General features: G+C 42.4%; 2 protein-coding genes across 2 annotated transcripts in view; both read right to left on the bottom strand.

Moving 5' to 3' along the window:
- On the bottom strand, positions 1-14,792 carry prrt1 (proline-rich transmembrane protein 1). Its single transcript, XM_034160699.1, has 4 exons — positions 14,466-14,792; positions 2,927-3,264; positions 1,190-1,381; positions 1-377 (listed from the first exon to the last, which is right to left on the bottom strand). The coding sequence occupies exons 1-4, from the start codon at positions 14,482-14,484 to the stop codon at positions 201-203; spliced, it is 726 nt and encodes a 241-aa protein (XP_034016590.1). The 5' UTR covers positions 14,485-14,792; the 3' UTR covers positions 1-200.
- Positions 14,793-19,205: 4,413 nt separating this feature from the next.
- skiv2l (SKI2 homolog, superkiller viralicidic activity 2-like) overlaps positions 19,206-22,982 on the bottom strand; it is a 35,568-nt gene continuing 31,791 nt past the window's right edge. The window contains exons 28-29 of the mRNA XM_034160234.1: positions 21,393-21,533; positions 19,206-19,564 (exon numbers count right to left, since the gene is read on the bottom strand). Coding sequence (XP_034016125.1) covers positions 19,364-19,564; positions 21,393-21,533 — 342 coding nt within the window. The 3' untranslated portion in view covers positions 19,206-19,363. The remainder of the gene's footprint in view (positions 19,565-21,392; positions 21,534-22,982) is intronic.

Here is a 22,982-nt window from a genome sequence, read left to right as displayed (position 1 = left end):
TTTCCCTTCTGAAGCTCAACACAGAGTGTAAATGTGAAATGCTAACAACAACACTGGGCTTCATTTGATGGCGGCTTTTATTTGGTTTGGAACACCAGGGGTGATCGGTTGCGTTTGGTCATTTGTGAGTTGAGCGCATTGCTTGCTGACCCTTCACCTGACAGTAGTCAGCAGGCTCATGTGTGATTTCCGGCTTGCAGCTACGGCTCCCAGTCATCATCATGGTGCTGCGAGGCGATGATGACCACCACGGTCAGGATGGTGCACAGCACGATGGAGGCAATGCCAACTGCCAGGCTGATGAAGGAGAAGTTGCGCGCCTCACGTGAGGCTATTTCAGCCGTCACCATATCCCCTCTGGAGATTGCAGTGCGCACCTTCAACAAAAGTGTGCAAGAACAGGAGGAAAAATGAATGAAGAGGTTACGTAACAAAAAGCGAGTGGGAGCAGGAGCGAGAGAAAAAGTGTTAAATAGCCGATCAATTTCACTGCAGTGCATCAGGAATGTGTGGAAAGAGGACGCGGCACACAGCAACAAATAGAACTCGGGCTGGTGCGTTGAGGCCTTGTCAGTTCAACTCAGCCCAAAGCCAGCTGATCAGACCCAGAGGAACAAATCCATCGCATCCCTTTACTGAACAGCCATGCAGTTACATAATGCGCTGTGTTCTGTGCACATCGGCCAGCAGGCTCGAATCTCCCGGAGCCAAACAGCGTGCATCATACGCCGCTGTGGTCCAGCAGACTCAACCCTTCAGACTGTAATGTCACGCTCAACTGAACATGTACGTGCAGGAGGATCAATAAAAAGGTTAGAACAGCAATGATCCTGATGCACCAAAGCACGTTGGAGGTGGGGGTGGGGGTGGGTGATCATTTTGCACTTCCTTGCAGAGAAACAACAAATAGGATAAATCCTCATGGCATGCAAAAATCTACATTCTGACATTTGTAGAGGCAGTTTGTCTTCCCATTATGTTTTTTTTTCCCTTGTCATTTTAAATAATTTAGCACCTGAATCGTCAGCTGCAGCTCACAGTTCTTACACAGAAATAAAACAAAAAACAAAAAAAAAAAACGGTTGTTTCTGTGCAACCACTGGGTGGGCTTCCTCTCTCAATTTCCATGCAAAAATCTACATCTAAATAAGCTCTACAGATCAAAAGGATTCTACAGGGAAGTGTTTACCTGCACTGCTTTGATGATGGCGATGATGCCTGTAGGCCAGAAGCAGCAGACTGTGGTGAGCACGGCGATGGGCAGGTAGTCGTGTGGCGGTCGGCGGTCCATTAGAGTAATGCTTGGTGGCATTTGCATGGGATGGATCTGGCCCGGTGGGATTGCTGGGTGACCTCCAGGGGCTGGGACGTAGGGCTGACCCTGAAGGGCAGATAAACATAAGAGTTTCCCTTCACTTTCAGTACAAAAACAAGCTGTAAATTTGATTTAAGTGTTTCCTTTTTTTGCGTTTGATAGCTCTCTGGCAAGTCAGGTAAGACTACTGTTGTGGTTTGTCCATTTTCTATGTCTTGGTTCTATTTTGTTTCTGTCCGTGTTCTTTTGTTTGTACCCATTGTGTTCACTCCCCTGTCCTTGTCTGTCATCTGTGTGTCATCCTTGTGGTCTCTCCTCTGTTTAGTCATTGTCCTCATGATGTGTCCTCTGTCCTTGTCTCTGTGGGTTTGGCCATTATGTCCTCAGTATGTGTCCTCTGGTTTATTATGTTTTGTTTCCCTGTTTGGCATTGTGTGCACTTTTGAGTTCCATGATAGTTTTCTGCATTTGTTTTCTTGGTTGGTTATTTGATTGTTTTATGTGAGATTGTGTATTATCATCATGTTGTTTCTTAGTTCCACTTACCCCTGGACTTAAATTGAGTTTTGTATCACCTTGTGTTTGTTAGGGTCTGTATGTATGTTCACATGTGTCTTTTGTTCTGGTTTCCTCTACAGTCACACTCTGCACCTGTCGCATCTTTGTTCATTATTGTCTGTGTATTTAAGCCTACATCGTTTCCATGGTCAGTTGTTAGTTCCGTCTCGTTTGGCTTGTGTTGGGTTTTTCTTTGTTCCCCTTAGTAAGTATGCTGTTTGTCTGTGTTCCCTTTGACGTGTAGCGTGGTCCAGTTTAGTGTTGATCATCTTGTTACCTCTGTTACATTACCTGTGGGTTAGATTTTGTCTTGTGTTTGTTTTTGACGTCTCTTACCCCTAGGGTGCGTGTCACATTTCAAAACTGAAGGCTGACTGTCAATAATAACACTGGAAACAATGTTAATCTGGGGCACAAATTGGGACATCTGGTCACCGTAATTACCCTGTTATACTCACTTGGCTTGTTGGACTGTTTTCTCACGTGTTTGGACTAATAAATCACCTGTGTTTTCACCTACCTCCCTTTTGACTGCTGCCTGCATATTGGGTTCATTTTTGCATCAGGTAATCGTAACAACCACAGACAGTACAGAGGTCCTGATGATTATCTTTCATAATGGAACAACACATTATCTCTACCATTTACATTCCAAATTTAGATTTAATTTTCTTTATGAAATAATGGACACATTTTGTCAAACACCTGTGGCGAGACTGTCCTTGGCTCAGGAAAATGTTTATTTCTTTCATTAACATCAGTTATTCCAGAACTGAATTCGAATTCTGACATTTCAGAATGTAGAATTCTAGACTCTGGGATAGAAGGGTGAACAAACAAACAAACAGGATGATTACAACACCATTCCCACACAGACCAAAATGTCACCAGAGGGGGTACTGTAGAGATAATTTGATTAGATAACCTCACAATTGTGCACATTAGTAATAACAGTGAAGAAGCGTGGACGCGAGCACTTTTTCCATGTCATGCAACATCAGATTTGTTGTAATGTACACAGAAACAGTTATGCTGTCAGTCTTTGTGACTCACCGATGCCATGGAGTAGACGGGCACATAAGCTGTGCAGGGCTGCAGCTGAAGGGGGTAGCCTGGGTGAAGGTACCCAACAGGGGAATGAGGCATTGTCCCTCCCGGTCCCTGGGTTTGGACTGTGTAGCCCTGTGGGGCCCCTGGGGGTCCCAGCGGGCCGCAGTGGAACTGTGTCTCTTGGAGGTATCCGTCTGAGCCTGGAGGCTGAGGCAGAGGAGGGTAGTTGGGCTGGGTTCCTGGTGCGGTTGGCATGACGGGGTGCTGGGGAACACTGGGGTCCTGCGGCCCTGGTAGGTACGGAGGGGGCTGCATGGTCTGACGGCCAGAGTCATCAAGAGCTGGAGTGTGAAGGAGAGCGAGAGAAAGACATAATAGAGAGACCGTTTTATCTCACATTTTTTCCTGCAGTGTCTCGTCTGGGCTCCTCAGAAGATGAAACCAATTACACAACCCAAAGCTTCTTCGTCAGACATCAAACAGAATTCCAGAACAAGCAGTCTGACAGTTTCAACCCGCTAATGATGACAGTGATTGACATTTCCACCTCAAAAAGAGGCTTTTTCCACCGTCTCTCCTTTGAAAACACAACTTATTAGCAGTTACAAGTGAGGTATTTCTGCCACAGAACAATGATGAGATGGTCGAAGCATTCACTCTCACTGGACTCATCGTTTGATGTTCTGCTCCCTCCGCTGAAGCACAGCATTTGTGCAACACTGAAACGTCCTGATAGGGTGCCTTGTTTTCACAGTGGGGTAGCGGCAGAGGGTACAGTAATCTATTTTGACATGGACATGAGCAGGGAGGAGGGGGAAATAGAGACAGAGACAATTGATGAAATGAAAGAGGAAAGAATGGTTCAAAATGCTGCTGCTAGAGTTCTAACCGAGGTGAGGAAATATGCCCATATTATACCAGTAGAAGCCACACAATATCACACTTCTTGTATATGTGAGATCAAATTTTGAGGTTTTGTTTTTCAAATAAACTACTTAATGGTTAGGCACTCCCATATCTGACAGATCTTATGAAGACTTAAGTTCTTCACGTCCCTGTGCTCTTAGAATTTAGGCCTGCTTTATGTACCAAAGGTGAAAAAGAAATCAGCAGGTTATAAGGATGCGAGCACAAGTGAGATCAGATTCTATGGTTCTGATGTTAACATGTAAAGTTCAGTATGGCTATGCAACCAATTATCTGTCAGATCTCATAAAGTCTGATGAGCCTTCATGGGCCCTGTGTTCTCAAAATTTAGTCCTGCTTTGTGTACCAAATGTAAAAAAGAAATCAGCAGGTTATAAGGAAATATGCATAACTGCTTTCAGGTTCTATGGTTTTGATGTTAACATGTAAAGTTCTGAATGGTAAAGCAGCCAATTATCTGGCAGATCTCATGAGCCTTCATGTGCCCTGTGGTCTCAAAATTTACACCTGCCTTTATTTAAGAATTCAGCAAGTGTCTCTTATCATACTGCTTTTCTCTTCAATAACCTGCCTGCTGAGATAAGATGATCTGATTCTGGTGAATCCTTTAAATGTAGACCTCAGTGGTGGCGCCAAAGGGGGGCTTGGGGGGGCTTAAGCCCACACAATAATGAGCCAAGCCCCCCAATAATTCTACCAATAATGTGAATAGCGACTATTTTGTGGATCTCAATTGCAGTTTTGCGCTGAGAATGTCTCAATATTGCATAACTGAGCAAAGTGATGAATGTGTGTGTTCGGTGATCCACCAATGCTGAATCACCCTTCACAAACAGAATTTTCAGTTTTGCAAATAAACATTTATTTGTAAAAACCCACACACAAGTTACAAATCAGAAATTTGTGTTTGTGGATCACAAAGCACGTGTACAAACCAAAGGATATTTGTAAATCACCCTCTGTGCATTTGCAAGTATTAATGAGACAAATTTAACTCCATGCTCCAAAAATTTAGGTTTCCTAAATATTTATTACAGCCACTCTTAAAACTTCACTTATCTTTGTTTATACCTATGTGCAAGTTTACTGAATTTGCAATCATTCTAAGTGATGTGTGTGTGCATTGATACCACATTTTAGAGGAGCACGGGTGACTAAAACATATACCTTGGTATTTATAAAGCAATTTACTATATATTGTTCATTTCGACGACATTTTGTGGAGCCCCTCCAACTTTTATCCCAGCCCGCCATCAGCTCCCCCCAACAAAAATTTCCTGGCGCCGCCACTGGTAGACCTTAAACTCATCCGTTCTCATTAACATTTAGTACATTATGTTGCGCTATTTGCAATTTCTTTGTAAACCCTAGAGATGGTTGTGTGTGAAAATCCCAGTAGATCAGCAGTTTCTGATATACTCAGACCAGCCCGTCTGGCATCAACAACCATGCCATGTTCAGTTTGAACTTCAGCAAGTTGTCTTCACTACATCTAGATGCCTAAATGCATTGAGTTGCTGCCATGTGATTGGCTGTTTAACTATTTGTGTTAACAAGCAATTGAACAGGTGTACCTAATAAAGTGGCCGGGGAGTGTATAAGTGATGATGCCACTATACTCCACCAACAGTTACACCAACAATGTCTGGCTTGTGGCGGTATAAATGTTGTGAAAGTGTCGTGACATGGACCCACAACAGGGGGCGGTAATGAACGGACAATGGATAAGCCAAAAAGTAACAATTTAATGTTGTGAATCGCACAACGACGTACAGACAATAACAATATGGTGGACTGTCAATTATACACAAAGTGACGTGTGGGCAGGCTCGACGATAGAAGACGCCTGGCGAGAGAAGAGCCGGATCCCACACAGCTTCCACCACCAACGGAGCTGAAGAACACCGGAGCCGCCAAGCCCTGCGCCCCAGGTGGACGCTGTCTTCAGCAGTTAGACCCGGTACTGCTGGCAGAGAACAGAGACAGTCCTGATGAGTGTGAGTTCGCACACTCAGTAATCCCACAGTCTGTATACAGTTAGGAGGGAGCACCTCCACCTCCAATCACACACTCGTGCAGCTCCTGAGATAACCACTTATCTGGGTGGAGTGGGAGGCGAAGCCGTCGCAGTCCACACCAAACGCCAACTCAGCAGACAGGGTATCCGTCCCAGGAAAACGGCTGCAAAAAGAGATCAGACTAATACTCGAATTAAGGTTCAGCAGAGAATTACCTGAATGGTAGCTGATTTCTCGGCGAGGAGGTGGAGTTGCAGTCCAGCCTTTATGGTGATGGTGATGAGATGAATGAGTGACAGCTGTCACTCCCAGTGGCTCTGGCGCGCTCTCGTGCTTGAAGCCCGCACTCCAAGCAGCGCGCCATCTGGTGGTGGTGGGCCAGCAGTACCTCCTCTTCAGCGGCCCACACAACAATAAATTTAATATGACTAGGAAAGGAGATGGCTTGATGAGGTTGAAAAAGGAGAGCAACAGGCAGCCAGAGAGCAAGGCAAAAGGATGAAGACTTATATTCAAGGACTTTAACATAACCATCCTCAGCTGTGAGGCTCACAAGAACTGGACCAGAAACAGACAAAGAGAAAGGAAGCATGAGGAACGGGATACCTTAAAAGGTTGTGTATAGATCTGTGCTCTACAAACAGGACAGATAAAATACACAGTGAGATGTGAGAGTGCTCCTACTAGAGCTTTGGTTTTTGAGGGTGATCAAAAATGTATAAGTTACCAAAAAAAAAAAAAAAAAGTGTACTGAAAATTCAGCTGGTTTTTCCAGTAAGGCATCAAGCAGTGACCTATCAACCCAAAACGCTGACAAGAATCCAAGATCAAATGATTCAAGGTCATGAGGAGAGTCCACATCTTGGATCTCCTAGAAGAGAAGCAACAGCCATTTGATTAAATGTAACAATGATGTCACAATTTGGGTTTAGAAACCCATTTGGATAAAATACAATAAATATACTCTATGTCTTTTTAACTGAGAGAATAGTTTGTGGCTACTGGTGGAATCTGAACTACAGATCTCTCCCTTATGAGCTACTACACCTCTTGGTGACCTTCTATTGTACCAGTGTGATGGAGGCCAGCAGGAGTTGCTGTGCATATGGTAGTCAACAGGCCTCACTCCCCCAACAGTCAAAGAATATTCTGGCCACTCAGGCCCGAGTCCGGGTTTTTAGCCGACTGGTCACACAGCATCTACCTCCCATGCCAGAGAGCGTGAGTTTGTGTCCTGAGTGTGAGGAGTCACAATCACAACACAATGCAGATGAGAGAGAGTACGAGCCGCTACGCTGGCATTAATGGTAAATGTCCACCAGGTGGAGATATGGCTCCATTTTGAGAACCTTGAGTACAGGCTGCTGTGGGACACGATGATGAATGTGTCACACATATTAGTGGACACTGTATCACAGGGCCGTATATAGGAATGTGAAAGGGGGGATTCAAATCCTTGAGTTGGGGGTCCACTGGGCCGCAGGGCCCCCGGTGGGGTCAAGGGGCAATGCCCTTGTGGGGGGCTCAGGGGGGAGAAGCCCCCTGAAGCAGAAGCTTTTTGAGTATTTCGAGGGGTAAAAAGCTACATAAATTTAATCTGAAACCCAAAATGTATAATTTTAGGAAATACATTTTTATATACAAATAGTCCTTGCTTGGGATTGGATCAGTTGCCATAAGAACCACCCAGGAAGAACCAAGATAACATTAATGCAAACTTTATACCTGCCTGTCGGTTGCAAATGATGCAACCGACAGGCGTGAAAAAACTCACGCATGCGCACGAAGGTTCAAGCTTGGCTGATGTAAGTGCACATGATTCAAATCCATATAGTTTTTGCAAAAAATAAAAAGGTCGGATAGTTTTCTAACAGACCTCGTATTTAGCAGTATTAATATTCATATTAATACTGGAACACCAGGGGTGGTTGAATATATATATATACGAGGTCTGTCCATAAAGTATTGTACCTTTTTATTTTTTTTAAACTATATGGATTTGATTCATATGTTTTCACGTCAGACAAGCTTGAACCCTTGTGCGCATGCGTGAGTTTTTCCACGCCTGTCAGTGACATCATTCGCCTGTGAGCACGACTTGTGGAAGGAGTGGTCCCGCCCCTCGTCGGATTTTCATTGTCTGGAAATGGCGGAATGATTTGGGGTTTTTTTCCATCAGAATTTTTTCAGAAGCTGTTAGAGACTGGCACCTGGAAACTATTCGAAAAATTTATCTGGCTTTCGGTGAAAATTTTACGGGCTTCACAGAGAATAAGGTCTGGTAGTACAGCTTTAAGGACCCCTTTAAGGACGCTCAGCGCGCCGCACTCCGAGCTGCGACGACACGGCACAAGCCACCGGACCATTTCTGAGCTGATGGCTCTGTGGATACAAGACCGTCGTGTGCTCTTTCTCTGGTTATCACAAGAGCTGGACATCAGCCATTTTCCGGCAGATTTCACTTTTAACAAGAGATTTTGTCATGGAAAGCCGCGCGGAGGCTTCGCGTGTAAAGACCAATTCGCTTTGGAAGCGAGACAAAGGAACACCTCCGTTTTGATGTGTCAGAGGACAAGTTTGGACAAGTTTCCCCTTTCATCACTTAAGGGATTACTCTGGCAGAGGAAATTGAAACTTGAGGGTGTGTGATAATAGCTGTGTAACAGTTAGTGCTTGTTGCTTATTATCAATGAAAAGAAAATACATAACGTTGATATCCAGATCAGAAAAAAATCAGCAGAATTCTTTGGGGGGGGGGGGGGGGGGTTTCGGTTGAACCCCCTCTATATACGGGCATGTATCAGACCAGTTACTTTTATGCAACGGACTAAGGGCTAGATTGAGCCAAGATAACTATAAAAATCCCAATTTACCTGCACAGAATCAATCTCCATGATAGTTTGACTGGGGTTCATTTAACCTGTTTTTCTACAAACACGTCAAAGCTAAATTCAGTCAGGATAGTTTGAAGACCTATATATTAAAAGCCAAGTGGCCTCTGTGTGTGTGCGTGCATGCGTATGGCTTCGGTCACGCTGAAACTGGGGATAGCTGACATTTGTCGTTTGGTGTGCTTATGTATTTTAGGTCAAGGATGAATGTTGCAAAAACGGAAAGTTGATCAAACTAATATTTTCTGGAGACATTAGGGATATTAGGTAACAGCAGTGAACAATGGATGTTGATATCACCATTAATCAGTCCCTGGTAACCAGACAAGCTCTGAACAAAGGAAATGTCCCAACCTTGCCACTTGTAAAACATGACACCAACAAAATCTACCAAATAATAAACAATTATTCACAATACTTTCACATCTTAATTTCCTGCACTTTCAGTTAAAATTATTATAGAACCTTTGCATATTTTATTCCCACCCTTGAAAAATGTCAGCTATCTATTTTATAAACACAACCCAATCTAGAGCCAGTGGATCCCCACGGGCAACGTGCTAGTGTTAACTTAGTTTTGTATCTTTGTTTTTTTGCAAGACCCCTCAGGTTGCCTAAAAGACTGAAGAAAACAGACAAATAAGTACCGCAAGAATAAAACAGAGCAATGTACAGCTTTCATGCTGAATGAAAAAAATAAAATTTTGCTCACAAATCATTTCTCACTAACCTACGTTAAAACAATGTAATTTTGAGCATCATCACACACCACAAAGTCTCCCAAAATTCTGCACAAATGTACTTCACGGTTAAAGAAACTGAGTGACCTGAAATTCAGCAGACAAAAATAAAACTACAACCGAGGCTTCTCTTCGAGTGAGAAATCTTTGAATTCCGAACGGTCCACAGTTGACAGTGTTTGTGTGGCTGTTTTTTTTTTTTTTGAGGATTTCACAAAAACAGAGGATTTTCTCACTATTTTCAACTCAAGAAGAAGACTTTTACCCTACATTCAAGAAGTGCGGTTATGTTTTCACAAAATTCTGAAATTTATTACAAACACATTTATGTCCTTTACTAAATAATGTGGACATGGATGTTTATGAAGTACAAAACAACATTAAAATGCAAGCGAGGGTAAAGAAGAGAAACTTTTGGCACTTTATAAATAGACAAATTTCAACTTTTTCTTGATCTTTGTTGTATGCAGTTGTCAAAACCTATTTTGGTTGCACATATTTCTGTGGAAATTCACATGAAAATAATCATGTAAGGATGGAATTGACCTGTCTGGCAAAAAGAAACTCAGCTGTGTCAGACCGCATGTCTCCAACTATGAACATCATTTCAGAACAGAACCAATTCAAAGAAACAGCTACTGCAACCATAGAGTGTTCACCGGGCTGTGCACATAGTGCCATGTGGATTTTTTTTCTTCTTTTGCTGTTGAGAATTTTGATACTCAAGTGAAACATATTTCATAATTGCATGTCTATTTCCAAGGGTGATTTTTGCAGCAGGTGGCTGAAGACATTACATGCATTCATCATATACGAGGTCTGTCAATAAAGTCTAGGCCCTTTTTATTTTTTTCAAAAACTATATGGATTTCATTCATATGTTTTTACGTCAGTCATGCTTGAACCCTCGTGCGCATGCGTGAGTTTTTCCATGCCTGTCGGTGACGTCATTCGCCTGTGAGCACTCCTTGTGGGAGGAGTCGTCCAGCCCCTCGTCGGAATTCCTTTGTCTGAGAAGTTGCTGAGAGACTGGCGCTTTGTTTGATCAAAAGTTTTTCTAAACCTGTGAGACACATCGAAGTGGACACGGTTCGAAAAATTAAGATGGTTTTCGGTGAAAATTTTAACGGCTGATGAGAGATTTTGAGGTGATATTGTCGCTTTAAGGACTTCCCACGGTGCGAGACGTCGTGCAGCACTCCCAGGTGCCGTCGTCAGCCTGTTTCAAGCTGAAAACCTCCACATTTCAGGCTCTATTGATCCAGGACGTCGTGAGAGAACAGAGAAGTTTCAGAAGAAGTCGGTTTCAGCATTTTATCCGGATATTCCACTGTTAAAGGAGATTTTTTTAATGAAAGACGTGCGAGCGGATTGCAGCGTCGGCTCGCAGCCGCCGCGACGCTCCGCCACAGAAAAAACACCTCCGTTGGAAGCCTTAAGGACAAGTTGGAACATGTCCAGCTGTTAAACAATTTCTCATATACTCACTCCACTGAAAGCCATCAAAAGCCGCCTGGATTTTACAAATGGTTATCAACACGGAGGTGTTTTTCCTGTGCCGCCGCACCGCGTTGGCTGCGTCCCGACGCGCGGACCCGTCCGCACGTCTTTCATTAAAAAAATCTCCTTTAACAGTGGAATATCCGGATAAAATGCTGAAACCGACTTCTTCTGAAACTTCTCTGTTCTCTCACGACGTGCTGGATCAATAGAGCCTGAAATGTGGAGGTTTTCAGCTTGAAACAGGCCGACGACGGCACCTGAGAGCGCTGCACGACGTCTCGCACCGTGGGAAGTCCTTAAAGCGACAGTATCACCTCAAAATCTCTCATCAGCCGTTAAAATTTTCACCAAAAACCAGCTTAATTTTTCGAACCGTGTCCACTTCGATGTGTCTCACAGGTTTAGAAAAAATTTTGATCAAACAAAGCGCCAGTCTCTCAGCAACTTCTCAGACAAAGGAATTCCGACAAGGGGCTGGACGACTCCTCCCACAAGGAGTGCTCACAGGCGAATGACGTCACCGACAGGCGTGGAAAAACTCACGCATGCGCACGAGGGTTCAAGCATATCTGACGTAAAAACATATGAATGAAATCCATATAGTTTTTGAAAAAAATAAAAAGGACCTATACTTTATTGACAGCCCTCGTATATATATATTCTGGTGTGAAAACATACATTATTCAGTGTCTGATCTTCTGCATGGACTGTTATGTCTTCAAGGTAGATCTGTGCCTTCCATTCCTTCTGACGTAAGAAGTGATCTAAGGCTGGTGACCGCAGCAATAACTGGAATGTAGCCTAGGCAACGGTGACTCACAAAGCTTTCTTTAAACAGGCTTCTCCACATTTTGTCAGGATGTTGGGCTGAAACATTACGTGTCCAAAATAGATTTGATTATATGTGGGATAAAACACAGGAAGCCTGGAAAAGTAACCGCTGAAACTGAAGGGGCACTCAATAACGCACATACTGGAACCAAAGCACCAAATTACAACATTTTGACCATATTAGACAGAGCAGGTAGCTCAGTGGGATAAAGAGTGGTTGACCTGGGTTCAATTCACGATCACGCCAACGGTGTCCTTAGACAAGACACTTCATCTGCATTGTCTCAGTCCACCCAACTGGATACCAGTCTTGGTTGAGGACGTAACCTGAACTGAACTGGCATCCCCTTTAGGGGGAGTCGTAGACTCTCCTCGTCTTCACACTACCGTATCCAGAGATAACCACTAATTGGGCCTTAGGGTCTAGATTAGATATAACTTTATTGATCCCTTGGGAAGACTCCCTCAGGGAAATTGAGGAAATCTATATGTAGGACTGAGGACCACAATATAAATAAGCACCTGTATTGGATATTTGTTTGTTTTGTGTGTGTGTGTGTGTGTGTTATCCACTGCAATACTAATATGTATATGTACTTTTATTGCCCAAATAAATCTAGTATTTCTTTCTTCTTATGTATTATTATTATAATTATTGTTGTTGAGTGTGTCATTTTCAGTACGGTTAGCAGTTGGCCAAGGGGTTAGCACACTTGCTTTCAAAACAGAAGGTTCCTGGTTGAAGAGCGCAGCGCCAATGCCCATTCACCATGCAATGTGCAGTTCCATCAGAAAGGTCATCCAGTGCAAATCCAAATCCCACTGCAGCTCTGCACTGACCCTGAGAAACTGGGAGCAGCCGAAAGTACATTTTAATAAATATCTATCGGCTACATATCCTATGACTTTATTTTATAGTCTGCTTATGATACCACAAAGACCCATAGCTCTACCTAACAACACCCCACCCCAGTTGTCCTACATACACTTGGCATCGCCCTTTAACATTATGACTTTATTCTAATGATGTTATGACCTTATTCTTGTGCTATTGCGCCTTTATTCTCCAAGTCAGTTTTTGTTTTTTTCCTCAAGGTGGCCCTATACTCTGTCATAATTAGGCAAGTTGATGGCACAGAAACAAGATCTACAACTGGATCTACAAAGTAATGGACAAACAAAATTCCTCTCAACTGTAACCTAATGTGCAATGTTTTATTTGATTCCTTTTGAAATAACAGTCATTGGTGCAATATCTGTTTGATCCACATGTGCAATATACACTTTATTATCTGTGCAACATCCACTGTGTTGGAATACAAGTGTGCAATAACGGCTGTTCACTATCCCCATTAACCCCAAGACTTTGTAATCTAACTTTGTATGTGTGTATATATATATATATATATATATATATATATATATATATATATATATATATATATATACATACATACATATATATATATATATATATATATATATATATATATACATATATATATATGTGTGTGTGTGCATCGGGTATCCTTTTTATACTATTATACTTATTTACTTGAGAGCTCTGCACAAGAATTCCAATGTACCCAAACCTTGCGTGCGAGTACAAATGGCAAATAAAGTATCTATCTCTATCTATCTACAATTGAAAGCATATTTTACAAATCAGTTGCAAATGCATATTTAAATGGACATGGACAGGAAAAGATTATGATTAAGAAAGATTAATTTTAAGAAATGCTTCATTTAAAAGATAGATAGATAGATAGATAGATAGATAGATAGATAGATAGATAGATAGATAGATAGATAGATAGATAGATAGATAGATAGATAGATAGATAGATAGATAGATAGATAGATAGATAGATAGATAGATAGATAGATAGATAGATAGATAGATAGATAGATAGATAGATAGATAGATAGATAGATAGATAGATAGATAGATAGATAGATAGATAGATCCTGGTGATGCTGCATCTTTTACTTTAATGTCACCCTCCCTTATGATGTCATAAAGGCCTACTAACTGTTGGCTTAAGTTTTTATTATTATTTTAGGCTGAATGCTGTCTTTCTGTGTTTCGTGGTGAAAGAATGATGAAGTAAAATTACTACATTACGCGTCACTATTTGAGCTAATTAGAGTCGGCACTTATTAATAACGAACACCCGCGGGGGAAGGCGCGCGCCCGTACGCGCGCAAACGCACGACCCACACACACACACAGCCATCAAAGATACAGGCCTGTGTGGATATTAACATATATAGAATATATATATATATATATATATATATATATATATATATATATATATATATATATATATATATATATATATATATATCCTCAATATTAAAACATCATATATACAAAACATTTACTATAACAGAGAAATAATTTCAAACAACGACATGAATGTGAATAAAAACAACTATAAAGTACTGATTTGTGAAACCAGCAGCAGTGCGCCATCCAGCAGAAAGATGCCAAAAAGAACAAATGTATGATGTTTAAAAAAAGAGAACGACGCATCCATTTAAAGCCTTCATTGCATCCTGATAAATGACTTAATTAATTTGCCAATTAGCGTCAAAAATGCGCCACGTAACCGTGAAAACGTCTCACCGTGTTTTTCCGACGCCATGGCTTCCGACCAGATTTTCCTTGCGTCCTTCTGCTTCGACGTGTGGATGGATTTTTATCTCCAGCAGAGGACTGGGTGGTGAGAATTCCTCCCCGAGCGGCGGCGCGGACTTTTATTCCATCAGGATGCCTTCATCATGTCCGTAACGCGCGTGCGGGGAACTTGGTGCTCCACGCGCTGTGGACGTGGAATAACGTTTGTCAACTGACACGCCGCTGGGAATTAATCAAGACACTGAACGATCGGTGTCTTAAAGCGGCAGCTCGGGCTGGAAAAACACGCAGACAAGGAGACGTCACACAGAAGAAGAAAGAGGAGGATTCATGCCGGTCAGCGCGCACGCACACACACACACACACACACACACACACACACACACACACACACACACACACACACACACACACACACACACACACACACACACACACACACACAGACTAGAAACTACAACCCCCTCCCCTTTCTATAAATACCTCTAAAAGGCTCAATCACACAGGGGCGTAGGCAGAAATCATAAAATGGGTGGGCCCAGAAAAAATCAGACGGGCCCAATCTTTGGGGTTGTAGGTAAGGTGTAGGTATTATAATACACCGTTTGAAAAAGTGTGCCTCGTTTGGACATCGCAAGCAACGTTATCACTTAGCCTACAGCACTGGCAAAGTGAGCACACAGACGCAACACGTCAGACAAAAGTACTCTTCATGGATAATGCAAGCTACACACACACACACACACACACACACACACACACACACACACACACACACATTCAGTGCAAGTCTGGTAGCCTACTTGGCTGGGCCTAAACCCAAAACGTCAATAAGTATTTAAATAAGGCATTGTTTCAAAAATGAATTCCAAGTTTAATGATGAACACATCTCAGCCAACTGCACAGACGCTGTGTGCACAGTTACACAGACGCAAAGTGTCAGACACAAGCACCTCATGGACAATGCAAGCAGCAACGCAACGCTTAGTCATGTAAAGTCCTTTAAAATAAAGATTCAAAATATATCCACAACATGAAAACAGGTTGGCTCGGCGGCCAAATTAAAAACCATCAGAACGGACACCAACATGATTCGTGGCAGTTGCAATATACGTAATATTAACAATTAGGCCTATTTAGAAGAAAAAAGTAATTAATGGTCTCACACTTACATTTGATGAATCCTTTTAATGCTACAGCAGGAGATGACGGGGTTTTTGTTGAACTCTCTTATCACGTCACCATAGTCCAACGATTCAGTTTTCTTTCAAGGGAAAGCACGGAGAGTGCATTCAGTCTGTGAGTCAACATGGATGTTCTGGTGGACGTTTTTATCCATTTAACAGTAGAAAACAGCCGTTCGACGGTGCATGTTGTTATTGGCATTGTGATGAGGGCCGGCAGAAGACTATTTATTTGAGGAAAAATGTGCTCCCTCGTTTATCGCGGGAATTACGTTCAAAAATAACCCGCGATAAACGAAATCCGGCGAAGTAGTCAGCGTTAGTTTTTACAATTATTATAGATGTTTTAAGGCTGTAAAACCCCTCACTACACACTTTATACACTTTTCTCAAACAGGCATTAACATTTTCTCACTTTTCTCTCCTGTGTAAACACTCTCTTTTTTCTTCTGGGTGAGAAGATTATAAACAGACATACGCAGAACACAATGCGCGTGCTCTCCCTTCACTCACTGCCTCTGGAGGTACGGATGCGGGACCCGCAAAGAATCCAAGTCCTCTCTCGGTGGCCACGGAGCTCTGCGGCTGTGATCAACATCCGGATCAAAATAGCGAGTGTATCTCTGGACCTGTTGCCAGATTTGGCGCAATTCCACACAGCAGACAGGAGGAGGTGGCCCGCTGCTGCGTTTACCAAGCCCGCAGAAAGAGCATCAGAGGCAGTGAGAGCAATCGCGGTGATGCCGACCAGTGCCACGAACGGCCCGCCTGATAAGGACGCAGAACACAATGCGCCGTAAAAAAAAAAAAAAAAAGCATGCAAAATTGCACTAAAACAATCCGCGAAACTTCGAGGCCGCGAAAGGTGAACCGCGTTATAGCGAGGGACCACTGTACTCTGAAAATGAATTAATAAAAATCACAGAAGACGAATCAGATTTTTTTGACAAAATTTATTAATTGTTGCTCAGTGCTAATGCAATACCATATCATAGGAATACAATGAGGCAACAACAGGTGACTGTCGAGTGTTGACTCAGCCTTCTCATTGGATGGGACGGGCCTGGCTGACAAGTGGGCGGGCCCAGGCCCATTCAGGCCCACCCTTGGCTACGCGTAAGCAATCACATACGGAGCCATATATAAATTAAGGTTTGTTTATTTATTTTGCCACCTGAACAATGACACATGAAGGAAACAAGAAGTGAAGTGCGTGTGAATGAGTGGCTTCACCACATGGTGGATGAGTCAGCTAAATCTACATGGACTGTGTGTAATGTCTCCTTTCAGCCATAGTCAGTCACACTATGGAAACACTTGAGGAACTGATTCGTTTGTGGTAATTTTTGTCCGACAGTAATTTTCCTGTCTGAAAAATGCGCACCTTTGTCAGCCAAGTCCGTCTGAAAGTTTTGGTGTATTCAAAACTTTGCATTCCTGCTGTTGTGAAAATTGCGACGGATGAAAAAAGGAACAATTTCCCATTTTGACAATGTAACAGCATGTCACTTTATTTTCTTCTCTTTCACACAATTCACTGACTTTTTTATAACAGCTCAACGCTGCCCATTAACCTCGCAGGAGTCCTGACACGAAAAGCACCACCTGGGGCAGACAGTTTGTCATATGCGAACAGGGGACACACTCTAAGCACAAGTGGCGACACTTTGGTATGCACTTTGCGCATCTGGGTGTTACCACATACCAAACAGGAAACACTCTGTATGGTGAATTATGTCCGTTACCATTACATGTTGAATGTCCACCACAAGTGTTCATTCTGGTGTTCTGATTGGAGAAAAGTCCAGCAAGTGGAGAAAGACTGACACAGTAAGTACAGGTCCATGTCTGGAAGAAATAGAGCACTCTCTTTTTCTGTCTCACTCTCTCAGAGAGGAGATGCAGTGGAACTGCTTGAGTGAGGAAACATAACTTAATGCTTTCAGAGCATCAAACTCTGCTCAAATGCAGCATATTTGTCTGTAAACCGGGAAAATATTTCTGAGGACAACTCCGTGGAAATGCGACATCATCTGTCAATTAGTGCCTCAACCTCATGGGAGACTGAAGTATTTGCCAATGGACAAAATATTTAAATATGTAACTAATCCTGTTGCTCTGTCAGTCATAGTGTGACTGGGCCTTTTCAGATTCACATGTTGTGAAGAACCATATAGACAAATTGTGAGTGCAACTATTTAAAGCAATAAAATCAGTTTAAAGACAGTTAAGGTGGTATGCTTGGACCCCCACTGTTCAGTGTAGGACTGTCACGTCAGTTGGTTTCAGCAGAGTTCAGGTTTAGGGCACAATGTAAACACACTTCATGAAGCGTGGACAACAAGACAACATCAGGGCACGGCAGACGTTCATCACAGGTGTTACAGCTCTCCTAGATAACCCTCTCAACTTGGGAGAATGTGTTGTCATCATCATAATCACTCGTGAACTCGCTGAATTGGCACCATTCACATCCTCACTTTGCCATTGTTTACATCCACAGAGACGCCAGAAATCTGCTGGCGCTGTAGTGCATTCTGGAAAGTGCAGGGGGGTTATGGGAAATGTTAAAATACCAAATGGAATCACTTTCTTAAAATAATTGGAACCTATGCCTGCAAGTGGCAAGCAGGCGTAGGTTCATCTACTACATCGACAAAACAAACCTGCAAACACTGGGAGAACTAGAATATGTAAACTCCCAACAAGAAGGCCCAGGTTTGGATTTGAATCCAAGAGCTTCAGGGTATGAGGCCATAGGTTAACCAACTCTAAGACACACTCAAATCAAAGACATGAGGGAGTGAGGAACACTTTGTAACTCATAGCACATTTGCATCAAGGCTGATTTAAAAAACAAAAAGCATAGCATGACTTGGTTTGCACCCAAGTCAACAAGTAACAAACTACTATCACAAAGAATCCACCAGCGCCAAATATACTGAGGATGCCAGTGAAAGGTAGAAACCAAAATGAATTGAGTTTAATCGGGAACTACTTTAAATGCGGGGTGTGCCAAGCCGTTATTTTCAATCCGTATTGCTACATTAGCAAAAATTACTGGATCAGCTTCAGAAATAAAATTTAACGAAATCTGACTCAATTTGAGTCTTCAACTTCAGATCTGAGTCACGTTGTGGGCTATGTATGTTTTCCTTTAGGGGAGAAGAACACTACTTTCAGTTTGAGTTGATGTTTTATTAGATGACTAAGCTAGCAAAGTACATCCAAACAAATGTATTTAATAACAGATTAGTTGTTTTAAGACAGGGAAAACCGTATAGGTATCGGCAGATAATGAACATTCTAGTATCTGTATCGTATCGCAAATGAAACAGTGGTATCATGCCATCCCTGTTTTACTTACTTAATCTGGCTCACAGGCCTCACGTTGGACATACAAGCTCCAAACAAACAAACAAAAAACAACAACTTTTTTTTCCTTGGATACAGACTTTATTTCTGTACAATAAAATACAGTTGTGATTTGATCTTGCTGCATACAGTCTGTGCTTTGGTCTGTTTTTTTTTTTTTTTAAATAAAAAGATCAGTTCCATTTCCACTGCAGTAATGTCATGTAAACAGTTTGTAGGCACATAAAGACACGTCACTGCTTCCTTCACACAACGCTGGCTGCAGACACCTCAGCATGCTCACAAGTTCATTTGTATCTACGCCACACCCTCCCTCCTTCTCAGTCTCAGTGGGTGTAGAGGGAGGCGGTGAAGACGATGTCCCTGCGGATAGCCAGAGAGGCCTTCTCCATCTTGCTTCCTAGCACGGAGTCACCCACAATGCGGGCGGCCTGGTGCACCTCCTTCAGCACCTCGTCCAGACGCTGGATGCAGCGCACTACCGTGCCCTCCTGGACGTCAGTCAACTGGGCAATCTCTGCAAACGGCTGTAACAGGACACGACACAGTGAGAAGAATCAGCAAAGGGCATGAATTTGGGATGCGACATAGTAACAAGGTGACACAAAAAGAGCAAAGAGCAGTTTACAAGGATTCGTCATAACAGAAATGCTTTTTTATTTTGTTTGAGATCTCATGCAGTGCTGATGATAATAAAGTATTGAATGCTATCAGGGGCAGCACGGTGGCTTAGTGGTTAGCACTGTTGCCTCACAGCGAGAAGGTCATGGGTTCAATTCCCGTGGCCTTTCTGTGTGAAGTTTGCATGTTCTCCCCATGTTTGCATGGGTTTCCTCTGGGTGCTCCGGTTTCCTCCCACATGCAAAGACATGCGGGTTAGGTGGATTGGAATCTTTAAATTGTCCATAGGTGTGTGTGTGTGTGTCTGTTTGTTTGTGGCCCTGCGACAGACTGGCGTCCTGTCCTGGGTGTACCATGTCTCACGCTCTATGGCTGCTGGGATGCAATCCAGCAGAAAGGATTTTGTATAAACTCAGGAACAAAATAAAAAGAGAGCATGAGAGATGGTCAACTTAGGCATACATAGTGAATGGGGTCTTGTTGGATAGAGTGTTTTTGCGCATAAACGCACTAAATCCAGAAATAAACCAATATTTTCTAACAGTTTAACAGCAGTTATGTTGTGAAACTCAAATAACATAGATACCTCTGTACAACCCCACAGAAAGGATTTTGTATGAATTTAAAGCAACATTTAGATCAACAACTTGGTTCAACACTGGCTATTTCAGAAATGAGCCAAAGCGTCCAACAATATTTTGAACTGTGTTACTGATTTAGGAGACTTTTAGTGCAGCAGATAACAGAATATTTACAGAGGAATCCTGCAAATGGCGATAGAAGCACCAAATTTGGCACAAATACACCTTAGACATTACTCTTTTGAGAAAACAAGGTTGACCATTTAAATTTTCAGTAAGCAGCCAGGTAGGGGTTAATTGAAGAATTACACAGGGGTCAAAATTAAAAGATGCGCCAATCATATTTTAAACTATACCATTTCATTTGTCCGATCACAAAGATTCCAAAAAGGTATAGTTTGGACTATCTGTGAATGAATGTTATGGAGTTATGGGGTAAAAACAGCAAGAATGGTGACAAAGGTCAATTTCAGTTTGTACAGGAGTCAAAAGTTAAAGTAGCTCTAATTTTGGTAAAAAGTGATACAAATTATTGGTTGAGTTAAAAGGGTTTTAAAAAGGAATAGTTTGCATTATGGGTCATGCTTAGTTATCATTTTACGAGTGAAGATATGCCACATGTCATAGAATCCAATGGATGTCGACCTTGTTTGACCTTTACTTTGCAGACCAAACATTCAACACAGTCAAAACTATTCCATTCATTAATCCTATTAGCTCAACCAATAATTTGCACCACGTTTTACCAAAATTGGATCAACTTTAATTTTCGACCCCTGCACAAACTGAAATTGACCTTTGTCACCATTTTTGCTGTTTTTACCACATAACTCTCTAACATTCAGTCCCAGATAGTCCTTTATGCTCAGACACATAATGTGGTGTAGTTTTCAATTTGATTGGAGCATCTTTTAATTTTGACCCCTACCTGGCTTTTCAAACACCAATCCTTTTTTTTTTTTCAAAAGAGTAATGTCTAAGGAGTATTTGTCCTGAATTTGTTGCTTCTATCACCATTTGCAGGATTGTTTCAGTTATCTGCTGCACTATTTGATGTGAGGAGTTTTATGAAAATGTTGCCTAAAAAGTCTATTTTTAAATCTGCCTCCACGAGGTCTCTTCAGCCTGTGTGTAAGAACGAGTTCAGCCTCACCATGCCTCTGGCCCAACAGTACACCACCTCTGTCAGACCAAATTTGAACTGGCTCACAAACTCCTCGGCCATCTGTGGTATCCCACATTCCCTTTGCAGCTCTCCGATACGCTGTGCCACTGACAGCACCCGATTGATGCCCTGAAAGCAACAGGAAGCAGGAGGGAGAAAGAGAGAGCGATGGGAAAAACAAAGAAACAGACTGTCTGACACACAAGAGGATTTTAGTTTTACCAGAAACCACGAACGTGTCGCTTCACTCTCAGGGCATCATGCTGACAGAGACCGCGTTGTGTGCGGTTTGGAAATCTGTTTAACGCGTCGTACTGTGGCATGTCCACTGTCTTTGGATGTCCACTGTGCTATAAATCTCCACAGGTACAGAACTTCAGTCATCACTAATTTAGACTCTCATAAAGCCCTTTCGTGTACGAGTGTGCGTGTTGGAGACACTGAGCAACTGAACTCGTAAGTGAGTGTGTGAGGGTAGAGCTGTGCTTTCTTTTAGTGCAACACAATTATAGTCAGGTCCATAAATATTTGGACAGTGATCATTTTTGTCACTTTGTCTCTGTGCTCTACCACAGTGGGGATTAAATGAAACAATCCAGATATGTTTGGAGTGCAGACCTACACCCTTAATTCAAGGGGTTTAACAAAAATATCAACCTTGCATGCACTCTCTTCTTCACCTCTCAACTACACTCTCCATTACTTTGGATAGCTGAGCCCAAGTATTTAAACTCATCTACCTTCACCACCTCTACTCCATGTAACCACACTATCTCACCAGGCTCCACCTCATTTACACACACATGTAATCCGTCTTGCAACTTCTGACTTTCATTCCCATTCTCTCCAGAACACATCTCCACCTCTCCAGGTTACTCTCAACCTGCTCGCTACTCCCCCTAAAGAAGACAATATCATCTGCAAACATCACAGTCCACAGAGACTCGTATCTGCGCTCTTTTGTCAACCTGTCCATCACCATTCAAAACAAGTACCAGCTCATTGTTGATCCTGGATGTAATCCCACCTCCACCTCGAATAGATCTGTCATTCATACTGTGCATCTCACTTTCCTTGTACATATCCTGCACTATGCTCACATACTTCTCTGCCACACCAGACTTCCCTATACCACAACTCTTCTCTTTGGACCCTGTCCTCATCATCATGGTATTACTTTGCAAATGAAAATGATGAAGGTAGTGGTCCACATCGATAAGCATTTATTCAATGCTAGTAGTTCAAAGATTATGGAGGTGGTGGTCCTTATTGACTACAGGCAAGATCATGGCTGATGAGGCCAATCTGGGAGAAACATGTCTGGCTGCAGCAGCTGTAGACGAAGGTCTGGTCAGGATTTGATGTCACAGTGTCTCCATTCTTCCTTCTGCACAATTTTCAATTTTTTTTCCAATTTATTTTCATTTATATAGTGCCAAATCGCAACAAGGTTGCCTCAAGTCGCTTCACACAAGTAAGGTCTAACCTTATCAACCCCCAGAGCAAGCACACAGATGACAGTGGTAAGGAAAAACTCCCTCTGATGATTTGAGGACGAAACCTCAAGCAGACCAAACT

The sequence above is a fragment of the Thalassophryne amazonica genome, chromosome 20 (assembly GCF_902500255.1).
Source record: "Thalassophryne amazonica chromosome 20, fThaAma1.1, whole genome shotgun sequence".
Classification (NCBI taxonomy): Eukaryota; Metazoa; Chordata; class Actinopteri; order Batrachoidiformes; family Batrachoididae; genus Thalassophryne; species Thalassophryne amazonica.
Note: the sequence above shows the minus strand (reverse complement) of the source record. Positions and strands in the feature narration are given on the sequence as shown.